This window comes from Seriola dumerili, unplaced genomic scaffold (assembly GCF_002260705.1).
Source record: "Seriola dumerili isolate Sdu_G_001 unplaced genomic scaffold, Sdu_1.0 BDQW01000025.1, whole genome shotgun sequence".
Lineage (NCBI taxonomy): Eukaryota > Metazoa > Chordata > Actinopteri > Carangiformes > Carangidae > Seriola > Seriola dumerili.
In genome coordinates this window covers 8,292,523-8,308,288 of record NW_019174280.1, presented here as the reverse complement: position 1 = coordinate 8,308,288, position 15,766 = coordinate 8,292,523, and the positions used below count along the sequence as shown (strand labels likewise).

General features: G+C 42.0%; 1 protein-coding gene across 4 annotated transcripts; it reads right to left on the bottom strand.

Moving 5' to 3' along the window:
* Nucleotides 1-1,885: 1,885 nt before the first annotated feature.
* LOC111240372 (galectin-3-like) lies at nt 1,886-5,738 on the bottom strand. Of its 4 annotated transcripts, XM_022770366.1 has the most exons (7): nt 5,675-5,738; nt 4,460-4,506; nt 3,690-4,256; nt 3,511-3,599; nt 3,170-3,341; nt 2,824-2,918; nt 2,423-2,513 (listed from the first exon to the last, which is right to left on the bottom strand). In XM_022770366.1, the coding sequence occupies exons 2-7, from the start codon at nt 4,499-4,501 to the stop codon at nt 2,510-2,512; spliced, it is 969 nt and encodes a 322-aa protein (XP_022626087.1). In that variant the 5' UTR covers nt 4,502-4,506; nt 5,675-5,738; the 3' UTR covers nt 2,423-2,509. The 4 variants fall into 4 exon arrangements, with proteins under 4 accessions (XP_022626085.1, XP_022626086.1, XP_022626084.1 ...); XM_022770364.1 differs by lacking the exon at nt 2,824-2,918 and having other exon boundaries at nt 1,886-2,513; XM_022770365.1 differs by lacking the exon at nt 2,824-2,918 and having other exon boundaries at nt 1,886-2,513; nt 4,496-4,506; nt 5,675-5,737.
* Between the last annotated feature and the right edge of the window lie 10,028 nt (nt 5,739-15,766).

Here is a 15,766-nt window from a genome sequence, read left to right as displayed (position 1 = left end):
AACTAGAGACTTGACCTTGGCTATGTCCCTCAAATGATAAAAACATGATTGAACAACTTTCTTCACCTGGGGCGTAAAACACAGATCCTGATCAAAAATGACTCCAAGGTTTTTGGCTGAGGGGTAAATACTTTTTGGTTTTTGACTGTTCGTAGGACAAAACAAGCAACTTAAAGACGACGCCTTTGGTTTAGTGATGGACGCGTTTAGGGCTGAAACTGACCAACATATTCATAATCAGTTTATTTGTTGATTATTTCCTCACAATTGAGAAACTGGAACCAGAAGATAGTTGGTATTTTTGCTTTAAAAATTACCGATTATCAAAAGAATTCATTTCTGTTGATCAATTAATGGACTAATCGGCTCAACAGTAGACACATTTCACTATTTTATAGACAAAAAGATTATTTGGTAAATTGGTAAAAAAAAAAAAAAAATAGCTGACAGATTAATTGATCATTAAAACAGTCGTTAGTTGCCACCCAACCTGATGAAAAAGTCAAACACACTGGTAAACAACCTGTATACCTGTCTGCCTGTCTGTCTCACTCGCTGCTTGTCTGACTGGTTTCTGTGTGTATGGTTTAATTTAAACCAGGTTCTCCAGTGCGGCCAACAGCCCAGTGAGGATCAACAGCAGATGAGGGGAATCCTGTCCGAGGCCCTGTTCACGGTCAAGACTGAACTAGACTCTCTGCCTCAAGCCTCCTCACAGAGTGAAGGGTCCCAAGTGGACCAGGAGGTCAAAGGTGAGGGGGAGAAGGCCCTCGCTCTGCTGGAGCAGTACGCTGAGCTGCTGCTGAAGTCTGTGGAGAGGAAACTAGATACCAAGACCTGAGGAGATAGTCTGACTGTTATGCACACTGCACACTCAATAGCACTGTGAATTGCACATTTGTTATTTGCACAGAGATCTTTTAGAACTCTAGTTACTGAACTGTATTGACTGAAAGCGGATGAGATGTCATTATATTAGGAGAAAACTGAAAAAAAAAGATGTCAGGTATTATGCACTGAAATAAGAATGAGTAAAAAAAGGTTGCCTTATTTTTCAAAATGCCATAGTTTGTCTGTTTTCCACTTTTTTAAATCGTAATGAGTCGCAAAATGTTATGAAGGGAGACACTAGAGGGACAATGATGGTGAAGTCACATGAAGAGCACTGGTAGTTGAAAACTGGTGAAAAGATGTAGTTGACTAAACGCTGTGTTTGGGTTACATAATTCATCCTGTGGTATTGGGCATTATTTAAGTTATAGATAGTTATGTTTTGGTAAAGGCTATGAAGTCTGAAGCCCCTATAGCGCCCCCTGGAGGCTGCAGGTTCCATTATTCCATTATCTTTACCAGTAGTGAGGCTCTTAGAATAAAAATCAAAAATCCATCCTAAGGGTGGCGTTACAGCTATTTCCTGCCTGGTCACTGGTCTATGCATCTTGCTCCAGAACAAAGTGCTGACTTCTGGACAGGACTGTAGCATCTCCAGGCCCAATATCATGTGGGAAAAAATGGTACTGTTTACATATTAAAAAAGAGAGGGTCATGAGAGAGAGAGAGCATGTTTAGGTCACAGGGCAGAGTAAGTGAAGTTAAGGTGTGAGGACAGAAATGATGATGCTGCCAACAGTGTCTCCCTCATTGCAGAAGTAGCAGTAACATGTGCTTATCATTACTTAATGTATATCAGACAGTAATTCATTTTTGTTAGCTGACGTTCCTTCTGTACATGTCTGAGTGTTCTTGTAGCGCTGGTTTTAATGTTCTAATGGGGTTTTAGATTTCTCTGGAAGAGATTTTTCTTCTGTGTTACTGTCATACAGTTTCTAATTACAGCACTGTTCTATATGGTCTCTTACAAAAATAAACATGGAGACGTTGGTGTTGATTATTTATTTCTAACTGACAATTTTATCTAAGAATCATTACAGTTAACAGAACCCAAGAGAACTGAGACATAATTGTTTTCAGACAATATTGATACATGTATTATTTTCTATTAGTGGTAATTTAATGAAATTGGAAAGATTGTACACAATAAATAGCATTAGCATATTTATAGTGAAAAGCTTTATGTATATGAAAGGGTTAGCTTTGTAGCAACTTACTGTGGCACAATATAGAATGAGCTCAGCTCATGTGATTATTGATATTACATCACATACTAACACACTTATTCAATCTTTAAGCACCATGATATAAAAATGGGAAGGCTTTAGTGCCTCCACAGTATAGTGTATTAGAAGCCTGTGTGTTTGTGTGTGTGTGGGCAAATTTTCTATATGTATCCCCGTATGCATTTCTGCTGCATTTACAACACACACACACACACACACACACACACAATGTGTTTCCTATGGAAGTGTCTCCAAATTGACATAGGTAAGGACGACATCATGCAGGATGTTTATCCTGTCAATCTGGTTGAGCTCTCTGACACGGTGTCGGAACTCAAACAGCGGGAGGTTGTTCACTGCCACCCTGAACGCCTCATGAGTGCACAGGATCTTCATCTGGAACAGAGCCATCAAGACTGTGAGCTATCGTACATGCAGTGCTCAAATAAGTTCTTGTGTTGTGCCAAATCTTTTAACTGGCATTTCATTAAAGGATAACAATGTACAGGGGGATTTTTTGTCAATGCAAAATCCAGGGAAACTTCAAGGCGCAAAAGCAAAGAAACACACTGCAGTTGTCAGTAAACATGGACACAAGGACTGTTTGACACAAAGACAGAATTAGCTTAGATTAGTTACTGCTTGCTGATGCCTGTAAAGCGTAATTGTTATTGATGTTATTGAGCAACACAAGACCCCCACTGACCTCCAGGAGCCTCCCTGCAGTACATCTGTTCCCTTATCTAGGATTCGCTTGCACAAACGACTTTCCAACCCTTTCCATCTTTTCCAAACGTTAGCCTGACGTTAACCATGAGAAAGTGACCTGGAGTCAGTTAAAGGCACCATGTGTAGACTTTTGAAACATCAACATCTTGTAAAATTCAAATGAGACAGTGGTTAAATATGATTAGTAGCTTCTAGTAGACGTTGACACTTCAGGTGAATGAATGTGGTAAAGATTTTATTTATGTTAGCATGCTACACATAGCAATCTTAAAGCCCAGTTCCTCAGTCCACCATGTGGTTAGATCCCATTTTCTAAAACTCACCTCAAATGGGCTCCCAGGAGCGAAGGGGAAGGGTCCCTTCAGGTCCCTCTCCTCTGGGCCCCAGCGCTCACCCAGTTTGTGGTTACGGACCACCACCTGTTTGCCCCCCTCACTGAAGCGAGGGTTGATATGAAAGGCAATGTCATTGCCTCTCAGAAAGTTCACTGTGAACCTGTGGGAGAGCAAAGCAGGTTGGACTTTCATTGGCACTGTATTGTCTCCGTTGAGTAGAATTTGTGTGTCTTTTCACAAGATTTTTATAAACTGTACGTAACATGAGATGAGAGGTTATGTACGAAACAGCATAGGGAGACACTTTAAGTACATACAAATAATCTTACATTTTAGCATTAGGTTTGACATGACCCAAGATGGTCATCATCATCTTGTCATACACCCCACGGGCCAGGTTCAGGTTGTATGGCACACTCTAAACAGTGAGAGAGGGACCATTAAACAACCTGGCAACCAATCAACATTGTAAGATTAATGCAAGTGAGATTCCTTGCATTTGACTTACCAGAGGTCCAGATGTGGGTGGAAGCCAGTGTACAGGCACGAGAGACGGATTCTGTCCAGGCCATCCTGACTGTCCCGGGTTATAAGGCCAGCCAGGGTGGGCAGGCCACCCTGGTACATTTGGATGGATGCTGGTAGCATGAGCAGGAGCGGGTGCTGGGACTGGGACTGGAGTCGGAGCTGGGACTTGAGCAGGGACCTGAACTTGAATTGGAGCTGGTGGCTGTGGAAGCTGATATTGGGTGCCTGGCCAGCAGGGCTGGCAGGGCTGACCTAGAGCTGGAGCTGGAGCTGGAGCTGGCATTATGGTTGTAGTTGGTGCAGGAGCCGGTGTTATGGTTTGCACCGGGGCTGGAACTGAAATTGTTGCAGGGACAGAGACTGGAGCTGGTTGTGGCCCAGGCCAGCAGGGCGTGTTTGGCTGGCCAGTCCAGCATGGTGCAGGCTGGGTGGGCTGTCCTGGCCACCCAGGGAATCCAGTTCCAGACGGTGGCAGGGTGGGCCAAAGGCTGTTAGCCTGTGGGGCAGAACCAGAGGAAGGGCAGCTGCCGCAGAGAGCATCAGAATGCTGAGAGGGAGGAGGAGAGGGGGAGGAAGGAGCGAGAGAAGGGTCAGGGGCGAGGATGGAGATACGGGGAAGAGTGAGGGTGGACAGGACAGAGGACACCAACTTGCAGTTGCAGACATGGCCGTTTGACAAAAGCAAAGATTTAAGCATTCATATTTAGATTGAAAAATGAGGAGAAAAGCAATGTTTTGTGTCATTCTTACCAGTGTAGCGATCTGAGAATTTGATGAGGTACTTACATCCATGCTGCCTGTCAATACAAGAGTGCACTTTTAATTACTTTACAGCTTTTTTTATTTATTGTGAGTATAATTATGGTCTCCGAGGACTTTACAACAGACAGACTGGAGAAAACCAAAACAGATCTTAGTCAGAAATGAAAAAAAGAAAATGGAAATGCCACGTTATGAGACATGACAGCCTGCCAAACTAAGAATAAACCTTAAAACCCATGATTTGGAACTATTTTATTGAAACAGTATAAAATGTATTCACTTCTTTTATTTTATTTTTTACAAGTCACAGAGCATGCATTGCAGTCATAGTTCTCCAGGTGACCACCAGAGGACTCTACAGCTTTTCAAGATGCCAAACTGACAGCAAACATTTGCTGCACTGCATGACTATTGTGTTTCCATATAGATATACATTGTTAACTAAAGCTTATTGGATGCCATGGGATGTACTAATTGAATGATAACAGCAGAAGCTCTCCTGAGTCACACAGAAACATAACGGCACATTGATTGTGGGTTGTATGTGCAGTTAGAAAGGAATGTGCAATAACAATGATTCTTCGGTGTCCGCTCCATACCACCAATATATGATTGTTCTTGTGACTGCAGATTCAATTGCTGTTACTAGGTTATTTAAGTAACTACATAGATTTGCTATTTCATCCAGTTTAATGGCTGCTGTTATTAGAAATACAACCCAGATATTTATGATTCTCAATTGTGTATTGTAGGTGCTGTGCTTTAAAAAATAATATTACTCATATAAATACATATTAAGACAAAAGTTCTAATGGCATTTTATAATTCTGTAGTTTTTCATCAATGAATTTAAATCAATAGCTTTGTTTTTGATCATGCCATAATCATAACTAATATTACTAATTAACACACAGCAATCAAGCGGATAAGCTACATATACACATATGAAGTGTATGTAAGTATATTCTTTTATTAGGTTAACATTTTATCACTTTATCATTTCATTTGTTTAGTGCAAACCTGCAATATATATATATATACTGTATATATATACATATTACAGCAGGACATTAGCCCAGGACCTGAGAATACATTCTATTCCTGATACCATGAAAACTTTGAGCATGATAGAAATGATAGAAATATGAAGTATTTCATACAAGCTGCAACAAATAAAATTGGATTGAAATTTGTTGAAGTTACCTTTTCTTTTCTTTTGTCCTCAGGTGCACCCAGGAGCAGGCTGCAGGCTGTGGTCTAGTTTAGGTGAATCAGTGCATGTAGCACAAAGCAACTCTCTTTTATAGCCTCAAACCCTCTCACCACTTGGTCACTCCTCACTTCATCACTCCACTTGTCAGAAAGAAATGCCACACCCTCACATGTCTCAACATATATGTAAATAAGATGTGGTGAGCAATATGTAACCTTTAAATTTTTAAATATGCAACTTAATCCATTTGGTTTTGTTCTTGTTATATTTATTGTCTCGTCCTCAGGAGACTTTCCAGACTTCAGTTGGTACTGAAAGTTAAGAAAGTCTTAAATAAAATAAAACTTAAAGGAAGGAAACTTGAAGTGTCTAATAGTCAAATGCTAGGCTGGAAACAATATCAAACCACTGAAACTATACAAAATGGTATATAATCTCTATAATCTCCACATTCCTAGATCCACTGAAAGCACAATGACCTGTTTTTGTGTTAATGTGGTTCCCTTCACTGTTGAACAGTCATGGGACAGCGTAACGCTCATGCCATATCTGTCTAGGCTACACATAGTAACACAATTACAGCAGACAGACAAAGAAGTCAGGACTCACTGCTGTTTCTATGTTCCACTGACTCAGCCATTGATAGCTGGAAAGTCAGACATTACTGCATGGTTCATCCTCTGGTTAATTCACTGCATTGGGCTAAGGCATCAACGTCATACCTCAAATTTCATATTCTTGTGATGGATTTACAGTGGCAGAACTAACCGTCTGGTCTCTTCTAACATGTCAAAATACTGATTTCGATATTTTTGGGGAGAGATGTCAGGGCCTAACTATAAATCTCCAGGGCAACGACTTCATGACAAATAACACTCACATATGTGGATTCACACAATTGCACTGGTTGTTCCTTGCACTATTATTATATTAGCCATCATCTGAGCTGAAAAATGTCAGACATTTCAGAAGCGTCTTCGTATGCTAAGACTTAATCCTCAAAGAATTCAGCGCCTGACATTTATCCAGCTGGGTCTTTAATTTTAAATTCTATCAGCAGACAGAGAATGAAGAGCATCTTTTATATAGTGTACAATTTACTGTAACTCTTGCTGTCATAGCTGACCCTTTCCTTTCTGGTAAGTAAACTCTTAGGGTTAAAGGTAACTATTTTACCTACAAGTACAGCTTTGATTACCAGAATATAGTTGGCCCATACACACACACACACACACACACACACACACACACACACACACACACACACACACACACAAAAAGTAAATTTTTTTTTTTCTTTTGCATTCAAGTAAAAGTTGACTTTCATGCAAATGGCCCACAGTTAGAATCCATTTTATTTCTCACAAAGTGCTTTTTCTGTCCACTGCATACAGGGCCAGTAGTTAGCTGTCTGTCCCATTTTCTGTCACAGTTTTAGTTACGGTGTACTGCTTCCAAGGATATAAATACGTAAGGTATCTTAATTCACAAAACACTTACACACTTTAACAAACAGTGTTTTTAATGACCTTTTCTACAGCTCCTGCTTTAATGCTAGCAAACTATTTCATTAATTAGCACGGACTCTTTTTTACAGACACAATCTTGATGATCTGACATTTTAAATCTACACTAAACCATGTGGCAAATATTCTGCTCAAGTGACAAACCATTGCTTTATGGAGAGGTCATATATAAAACTACTCTATATTTCTGCCACCAGTAAATAAACACACACAATATTATGCTGTTATACCTTCATGCACAATCTTCACACGCACACACACACACACACACACACACACACACACACACACACACACACACACACACACACTCTCACACATTAATTCTTCATGAGTTTATGAGAGCACCCCGTAGCCTGACCTCAGGAGACCAGATGTGGTTGTCAGTACCACACATTAGGCAAGAGAAGGGTGTGGCCATGTCAGACTGTTTGGGAGGTGGGAGCCTCTGCCTTTGTGTGTGTGTGTGTGTGTGTGTGTGTTTGCTTGTGTTTGTGTTTGTGTTTGTGTTTGTGTGGCAGCTCTCAAATCTGTTCAATGGAGCATCTGGGATGATTAGATCCTAATGTCTAATCATCTCCTACAAGCCGTTACAAGGCAAATTGTGTAGTTCTTTTTTTAAAAACGATTTTTAAGTGTTTCCAGAATTAAATAATAAACAGATGAATGCTTGTTTGCTCATTTGGCCATGCACAACAGGGACTGTTGTATATTAGAGCAAACAGTGAAATGTGTGGAAAATGTAACAGCAGTAATTATGTAGTTGTCAGTATATTGATTCAATGATATATCTACTCAACATTTAGAACAGCATTTTTTGCTGAGTAAAACTTAGAGCTGCACTAATCAATATTTTTTTTTTTTATGAACAATGGATCAAATGAATATGTGTGAAAAGTGAAAGTGGTTGCTTGTAGATTTAAACCCACAGAGAATTATCGCAGCTCTGCAGGTCGCCTCAGCTCTGCAGGGAGGTTCAGTGCTTTAGCTCCTTGTTTTGATGGACCACAACTTAACTGTTTTGTTACACTTGTAATAGAAAAATCATATTGTGCACTTTGTATAACCCGGTTTGAACTTTGTGTGACCTGGCTTTTTACATCCATAAATGTGAATCTGTTCCCACATGTATGCTCCTTATCTGGTGCTGTCCGCTACAAACTAAGGTGTAGTTTGTCCTTGAACACACACACCTGCTTCTTCTTGGTAGTTAGACAGTCAGGATGGCACCCAGAATTGTTCACACACACACATCCTGACCCTGCCTCCTTCTTTCTTTCTACACTCTTTGTTCGATATCAGTCTGCAGTCGCACTCTGTGTGACTGTACACTGATCCTTTGCAAAGCTCTTATATGAAATATACAAAGACAACTCGATCATTTTGTCAACTGTTCATTTTCAGATTTCCATCACAAACTTGGTGTCAGAAGTGGGATCGCACGACTTGGGGGTGTCTGCACTCAGAGTCAAAGGGGACTCGCGATCCTGAAGCCAAATCTTCAGCCTCAACCTCCCCACAAAGACGGGTGAGACGGAGGACCTAAGACCCGAGGCCGGACTCACTCAGCGCTGCCATCAAAGATCCTAACTGGTGAGAATGTGAAAATTGATTTCTAAATTAAAAAAGAAAAAGAAAAAAAAGAGAAAAATACACAACAACATGATGAACCTGCAGCCCAAATCCAGGCTCATCAGACGGCTGATCCACAGCTGAGGCCACCACCGCCATATATACCCCGGCCTTCCCCCCATCTCCTTTTCCCCTCATCTATCCTGATACATCCTGCTTATGACAACTTTTGGATGGGGAAACAACAACAAAAGGTCAACAGCATGACTGTGCCTCCCCCTCTCGTACCAGGTCTGGTTTGGTGCTCAAAAGGTCTCTAAATCCATTCAACACCCCGTCACCAGCGAGACCTGACGAAGAGGGAAATGTTCACCAGGTCCTGAATTTCCCCACAGTGGAGGCAGCAGGTGCTGATGGACATCTGATGCTAGTCCACAGACCATGGACTATGGAGGACATGAAACAGGCAATGACTCACCTCCCATCACCATCAGATGGAGGTGGTGTGATATTTGCCGCTGAACTGACTGTATTCTGTAGAGAGTTCCGGCCAACAGCTTCTGAACTGAGACGACTCCTGATGGTCAAAAATGGGCCAAAGTATCAGCAGGATATCCAGAGAATGAGGTGAGACTGGAAAACCCCGACTGGGTTCATAACGACAACGCAACCTACAGAGGACGCATCGCAGATCTCTGTGGGCGCATCGAAACAGCATTCCCTGTGAGAATGGACATGTGCAAAAACTCCTCATGTAAACAAGAAGACGATGAGAGTGTTTGCAACTATCTCACTCGTCTGACAGAAGTCCACAACACACACAGTGGGCTGACGCCTCCAGCTGACCCGAATGATAATGCTGTTACAGCATGGGAAGCTCATCTGAGAAACAGCTTCCTGAATGGACTGAAGCCAGAGATTTCCAGCTTGGTGAAACCTACGTGCATCACTTGGGACTCAGGTAAGTTAAACCTCATCAGGGCACATGCTGTGCATGCTGCAAAAACCCTCAGAGAGGGCCAGAAGAAAGAAAAGAAGAAAGACCTGCAAAAGGCTACGCTGACTTTGTTCCAAGCGCATGCCAGAGGGCGCGGACGTGGCGGTGGCAGAGGCAGATTCAGAGGGGGCCTTGGGGGTTGACACACAACTGATCCAGATGTTTGTTTCCACTGTGGCTAAAGAGGATATTGTGCCAGAAACTGCCCAAAGAAAAATCCAACGCACAGGGCTGATTGACTCGCGGCGGCAGCTCAGGAGGGGGAGGAATCAGCATCTTTAACTTTGACCACACTGATGAAAGACAACCTACATCAGACTGGTGATTGCACCTCACACTCACACACACACACACACACACACACACACACACACACACACTGATTGATGATGCCATAGCTCAGTTAGAGAAGGAGCAGGAGACTGTGAACACAGCCAATAAGCACATACGCTAAATACTCAGCTGATGCTTGCACAGGCATGCCAACACACACACACACACACACACACACACACACACACACACACACACACACACACACACACACACACACACACACACACACTCCTTGTACACGGCAAACGTGTAACATTTCTTGTTGATTCTGGTGCAACACACTCTGTTATTAAAGCTGACACTTTTCCAGCACCTCCAAAGATGAGTGGCAGATACGTGAGGTCTGTGGGGGCGTCAGGTGAATCAGTTCTGGAAAAATACACAACTCATATCATGCACTGATGATGTCACAGGTAAATTTAAACATTCATTTTTGCTGTCAAACTGTTGCCCATGTAATTTGATGGGAAGAGATGTAATGTGTTTATTGGGTATTTTTCTTGTTTCAAAACCAGAGGGGTTATTGTTACTGGAACAAGTGAACTTGTGTTCCCTGACACTCACATATTTGTGAAACACAGCCCTGACACGCTGCCGTATGTGTATGAATGGAAGCTCTGCACGTCAGCTGTGACCTCCGTAACTCCTGCTCTTGTTGAAAAAGCACAAACACACACTCACGAACTCGAACTCAACAAAGACACAGACTACATGAAACCGCAAGACCTACGCTGCACTGCCATACACACATGAAGGGAGAGATGCAGACTTTGAGAAACGATGGTTCAGAGAAGGTCGCATGAGAGAAAAGCTAACATTCAGTTGCATGTTATGGAACAAACACAGATGTGCTGTTTCAGTTACTTTACCCAAAAGAACAAAACCAAAGCCAGGTGATAAATTCTCACCATATTTCTCTCCTGGTTCATACTCACACGTGTCACTTGCCAAACACAGAAAGGAAAGACGGCCAAGATTTGGGTTCATGGGTGAGAAAATGTGTCGATGCAGAAATATGGGAGTCAACATCTGATCCTTATGTTCAATATAATCCTGTGTTAAAGGTTTATCAACAGAAATACACCTTTGTTGTCCACACACTCAGATCTGTTCAACTTCAAACAGACACACAACACACATCTGCCTATCTAAATAAAATATGTGACGTCACAAACAATCCAGCCTTACAAGAAGTCCCAAAGATTCTGTTGGCCCAAGGTAAACATGATGTTGGTCTAATCAAAAGCATGCAACCAACTGTGATAATACCAAAGTCTGATTACAGGCCCTGCCAACCACAATATCCACTCAAAAAGGAAGCTTTTGAAGGCATTACGCCAGTCTTTAATGCTTTATTAAAGGCAGGTGTAATAATTCCCTGTGAAAATTCTCCTGTGCGCACACAAATTTACAATGAAGCGTTGAAAGAAAGTTTGAGCTCATTAAAGTTATCACCAGGAAGTGCACTGTTACAGTATGTTGATGATTTAATGATCTGTGCTCCAACTATCAAGCTCAGTGTGAAAAAGACACAGTTGCACTGTTGAAACATTTGGCTGGAGAAAGTCATAAAGTTAGCTTGTCTAAACTGCAGTTTGTACAACAACAAGTGACATCTTTGGGTCATGTGATCACATCTGAGGGCACATCCCTCTCCCCCAAAAAGAGTAAAAGCGATTCAAAACATTCCAAAACCAATCATAAAGAAACAAGTCATGTCTTTTTTAGGAGTGTGTTCCTACTGCAGATCTTTCATTCCCAACTATGCCGTCCTCGAGGCGATCCCTGAGCGCAATCGCACACGGACGTGGCCTACAGGCACACAGTAAGGTGACATGGACTGCTGAAGCCGAAAAACCATTTGTTGACTTAAAACTTGCTCTTCAAACGACTCCTGGGTTGCCAGATCCGAGCCGACCTTTCACTCAGACGGTTGACGAAAAGGGAGGATGCATGACCTCAGTGCTACTCCAGGACCATGGAGGCAGACAGAGACCTGTAGCCTGTTTTTCAGCTAAACTTGAGCCTGTAGCTGCAGGTCTGCCTACATGTCTGAGAGCTGTTGCAGCTGCAGAGAAAGCTGCGATGGCCTCCAGAGACATTGTAGGTTACTCTGACCTGACTCTGCTCGTTCCACATGCTGTTTCATTGATTTTGCTTGAACAGAAAACATCAAATCTCTCAGCAGCGAGATTGGCTCCATTATAACACTATTTTGCTTGAAATGCCTAACATCACTGTGAAAAGATGCAATGTTCTTAACCCTGCAACTCTTCTCCCCACAGAAGGAGGTGGAGAAGAACACAACTGTGTTGCTGCGATAACTGAAGTTTGTTCCCCATGACCAGATTTGTAATAAACACCTTTGCAAAATCCAGAATTTGAACTGTTTGCGGATGGATCAGCATCACGCGACCCTGACACAGGAAAGAATCAAGTTGGTTTCTCTGTGGTAACTGCACGACACACTCATTGCCAAATCACTTCCTGCTTCACTGTCTGCACAGGCAGCAGAGCTCATAGCTCTCACAGAGGCATGTAAACTAACGAAGGACAAAGCAGTGAATATCTACACAGACACAGGTAGGTATGCTTTTGGCATTGTGCATGATTTTGGCACAATTTGGAAACACAGAAACTTTTTAACATCATCTGGCAAACCTATTGCACACCACACTCTTGTGTCACAACTGCTGGATGCCATTCTACTCCTGCTGTGTTTGAATGTGAAGCTCACACTTCTAACACTGATCCGGTTTCACAAGGTAACGCCAGAACAGATGCAGCTGCCAAGGCCGCAGCATGACAAGAATTTACTAACTCTGAATTTTTCCTCCATGATGACTCTGACACACCCTCTACTCCCACAGCAGACTTACAGGAGCTCCAGCAGAGAGCTGATCAGACTGAGAAGAGTCTGTGGAACAAGAGTGGTGGTGTTATCAAAGGTGGGGTATGGTAAGGCCCCAATGACAAACCATGTCTGCCAAAGTATTTTTTTGCCGACTATGCAAAGTTGACTCATGGGTTGGACCATGTGTCAAAAGGAGGGATGATGGATGCAGTTTCACAACACTGGTTCACAAAGGGTTTTAATAACTATGCTCAGAAATTTTGTCAATCATGTGTGATCTGTGCCTCGAGCAACATTGGCAGAGGTATTCAAACACCACAAGCTGCACACCCTCCACCAGAAAAACCATTTGATCACTTACAGATGGATTTCATTGAACTAACACCAAGTGAGGGAAAGAAATATTGCCTGGTAATTGTTGACATGTTTTCAAAATGGATTGAAGTTTTCCCCACAGCAAAACAAGATACTGTTGCTGTTGCCAAAGCCCTTATCACTGAGATTATTCCCAGATGGGGAATTCAGCGGAAGAATCAGCAGTGATAACGGAACACCATTTGCCAGTGCTGCTTTAAAACAAGTTGGTGAATATTTTGGCATTGACATAAGGCAACACCGTGCTTCTCATCCAGCCAGTTGTGGTGCTGTTGAGCGAGAAAATGGCACCCTGAAAAACAAATTGGCAAAGACACAGGTTTGTCATGGACGAAGGCACTCCCTATTGTTCTTATGCAAATGAGAGCTAGGGTCAGACCAAAATACGGTCTTTGAAATCCTATTTGGACCAGGGACACCTACAACAGAGTAAGTCACCACAGCGCGACTGAGGACTCAACACCAACACAACACAATAACACACACGCACAGACCAGGAAGAGAAGTAGAAGCGACAGTATTGGCATACTGTCCAAGAAGAGCGTGCCAAGCACCAACTGCGTGACGTGTTGAGTGAACCTCAGTGTTATTGCCTTTTTCCACCTTTTTTCCACAGTGATACTTTAATGAAGTAATGTTTTAAATCATAATTGGAGTAACATTACAGATGTTTTTTTTTATCACTGTTATACTTTTTTTATTATGTTATCATATGTGAGGATATTCACTTATTATGAAAATATAATCTTTGATGATTCTCCTTTAATAGTGATCAAGTATGATCAAAAGGGAGGAAATGTAATAGAAAAATTATACTCTGCACTTTGTATAACCCGGTTTGAACTTTGTATGACCTGGCTTTGTATATTCATGAATATGAATCTGTTTCCACATGTTTGTTCCTTATCTGGTGCTGTCCAGTAAAAACTGAGGTGTAGTTTGTCCTCGAACACACACCTGCTTCTTCTTGGCAGTTAGACAGTCAGGATGGCACCCAGAATTGTTCACACACACACACACACATCCTGACCCTGCCTCCTTCTTTCTTTCTTTCTTTCTTTTTCTTTCTTTCTTTCTTTCTGTCTTTCTTTTTTCTTTTTTTCTTTCTGTCTTGTTCATGTACCCCCTTGTTCGATATCAGTCTGCAGTCGCACTCTGTGTGACTGTACACTGATCCTTTGCAAAGCTCTTGACCTAATCTGACCTGATCTANTGTGTGACTGTACACTGATCCTTTGCAAAGCTCTTATTAAGATATACAAAGACAACCTGATCATTTTGTCAACTGTTCATTTTCAGATTTCCATCACACACTCTTGCTGCTCTCATCACCCTCTTTCCAGCAGTAACAAGCAGAAAAAAAGCCAAACTGTACACTACATGCCTACCGGCCAGAAACACAATGCCAGAAAAACAATTAGGATGTGCCTTGTCTGCTGCTTGTGTAAACAGGCAACTCTCATGCTAACATGTTTGTCATATCAACTTTATGAGACAATTGTTGTGTTTACCGCTTTTGCTGCCACCAAGTGCCCAAAAAAATCTTCTGCTTTAAAGGTAGACCTCACAGTTAACGTGCCTTTCTTAGACCAAATACTAAATACCAGCACTTTCCAGGAGAAATGTGTATTTCTGCTTGCAAGGCAATAGATCAGCCACAACAACCTTGGATGTGTAAAATCCAGAACTAAATTTAAACCTCACCTTCAAAGCCCTTAATGGTCTGGCCCCATCATTTCTTAAAGAGCTGACACTATTACCCCACTAGAGCACTGCACTCCCAGAATGCAGGCTAACATGTGGTTCCTAGAGTCTCCAAGAGTAGAATGGGCTTATTACTATGCATCTTTATTGCAACCCAACAAGTCGAGACAGCCACCCATCATGAGTCAGGTTCTGTTCAAGGTTTCTTCCTGTGAAAAGGGACCTTTTCCTTCCCACTGTTGCCTTGGGATAACCCTGTTATGATTTGGTGCTATATAAACTAAACTGAGTTGGCTTGACAATTCACATTGGAGAATCAAGGCCTAACCTCTCACAGACATTTAAACTTGCACCTTGCCACTGAATTCCTTGATCAGTTTACTGTATGTACAAAATTACTCATTAATGGAGGGACTGGAGGAGAAAACCTCCAGCACATTGTGATTTTCTCCAGCACAGTGACCAGGCTTTAGAAGATAACAATATAGAGCTTCCTGTGAGGATCGTGGGGAATTGTTTTGCTTGGGCTGCATATTGTCAGAAGAGACGTCTTGCCAGGAAAAAAAATCCAGAACATTTGGTTCATGGTTAGTCTCCTGGTTGGCCTGTCAGCTTGTCAAGAGCTGGAACTGGCAACACTTGTTTCCTCAACCCTGTTATGCACTTAACCCAGTCTGTTCCTATTAAATTACATGATAAAAAGTTGCAACCAAAAAAA

Excerpts from the sequence above, each read along its gene's own strand:
- LOC111240372 (XM_022770363.1), bottom strand. The coding sequence starts at position 4,406 with ATGCTTAAATCTTTGCTTTTGTCAAACGGCCATGTCTGCAACTGCAAG. Across the intron at positions 3,600-3,689 it reads CACCCACATCTGGACCTCTG|AGTGTGCCATACAACCTGAA; the intron begins GTAAGTCAAATG and ends CTCACTGTTTAG. Across the intron at positions 3,342-3,510 it reads GTCAAACCTAATGCTAAAAT|GTTCACAGTGAACTTTCTGA; the intron begins GTAAGATTATTT and ends GCTCTCCCACAG.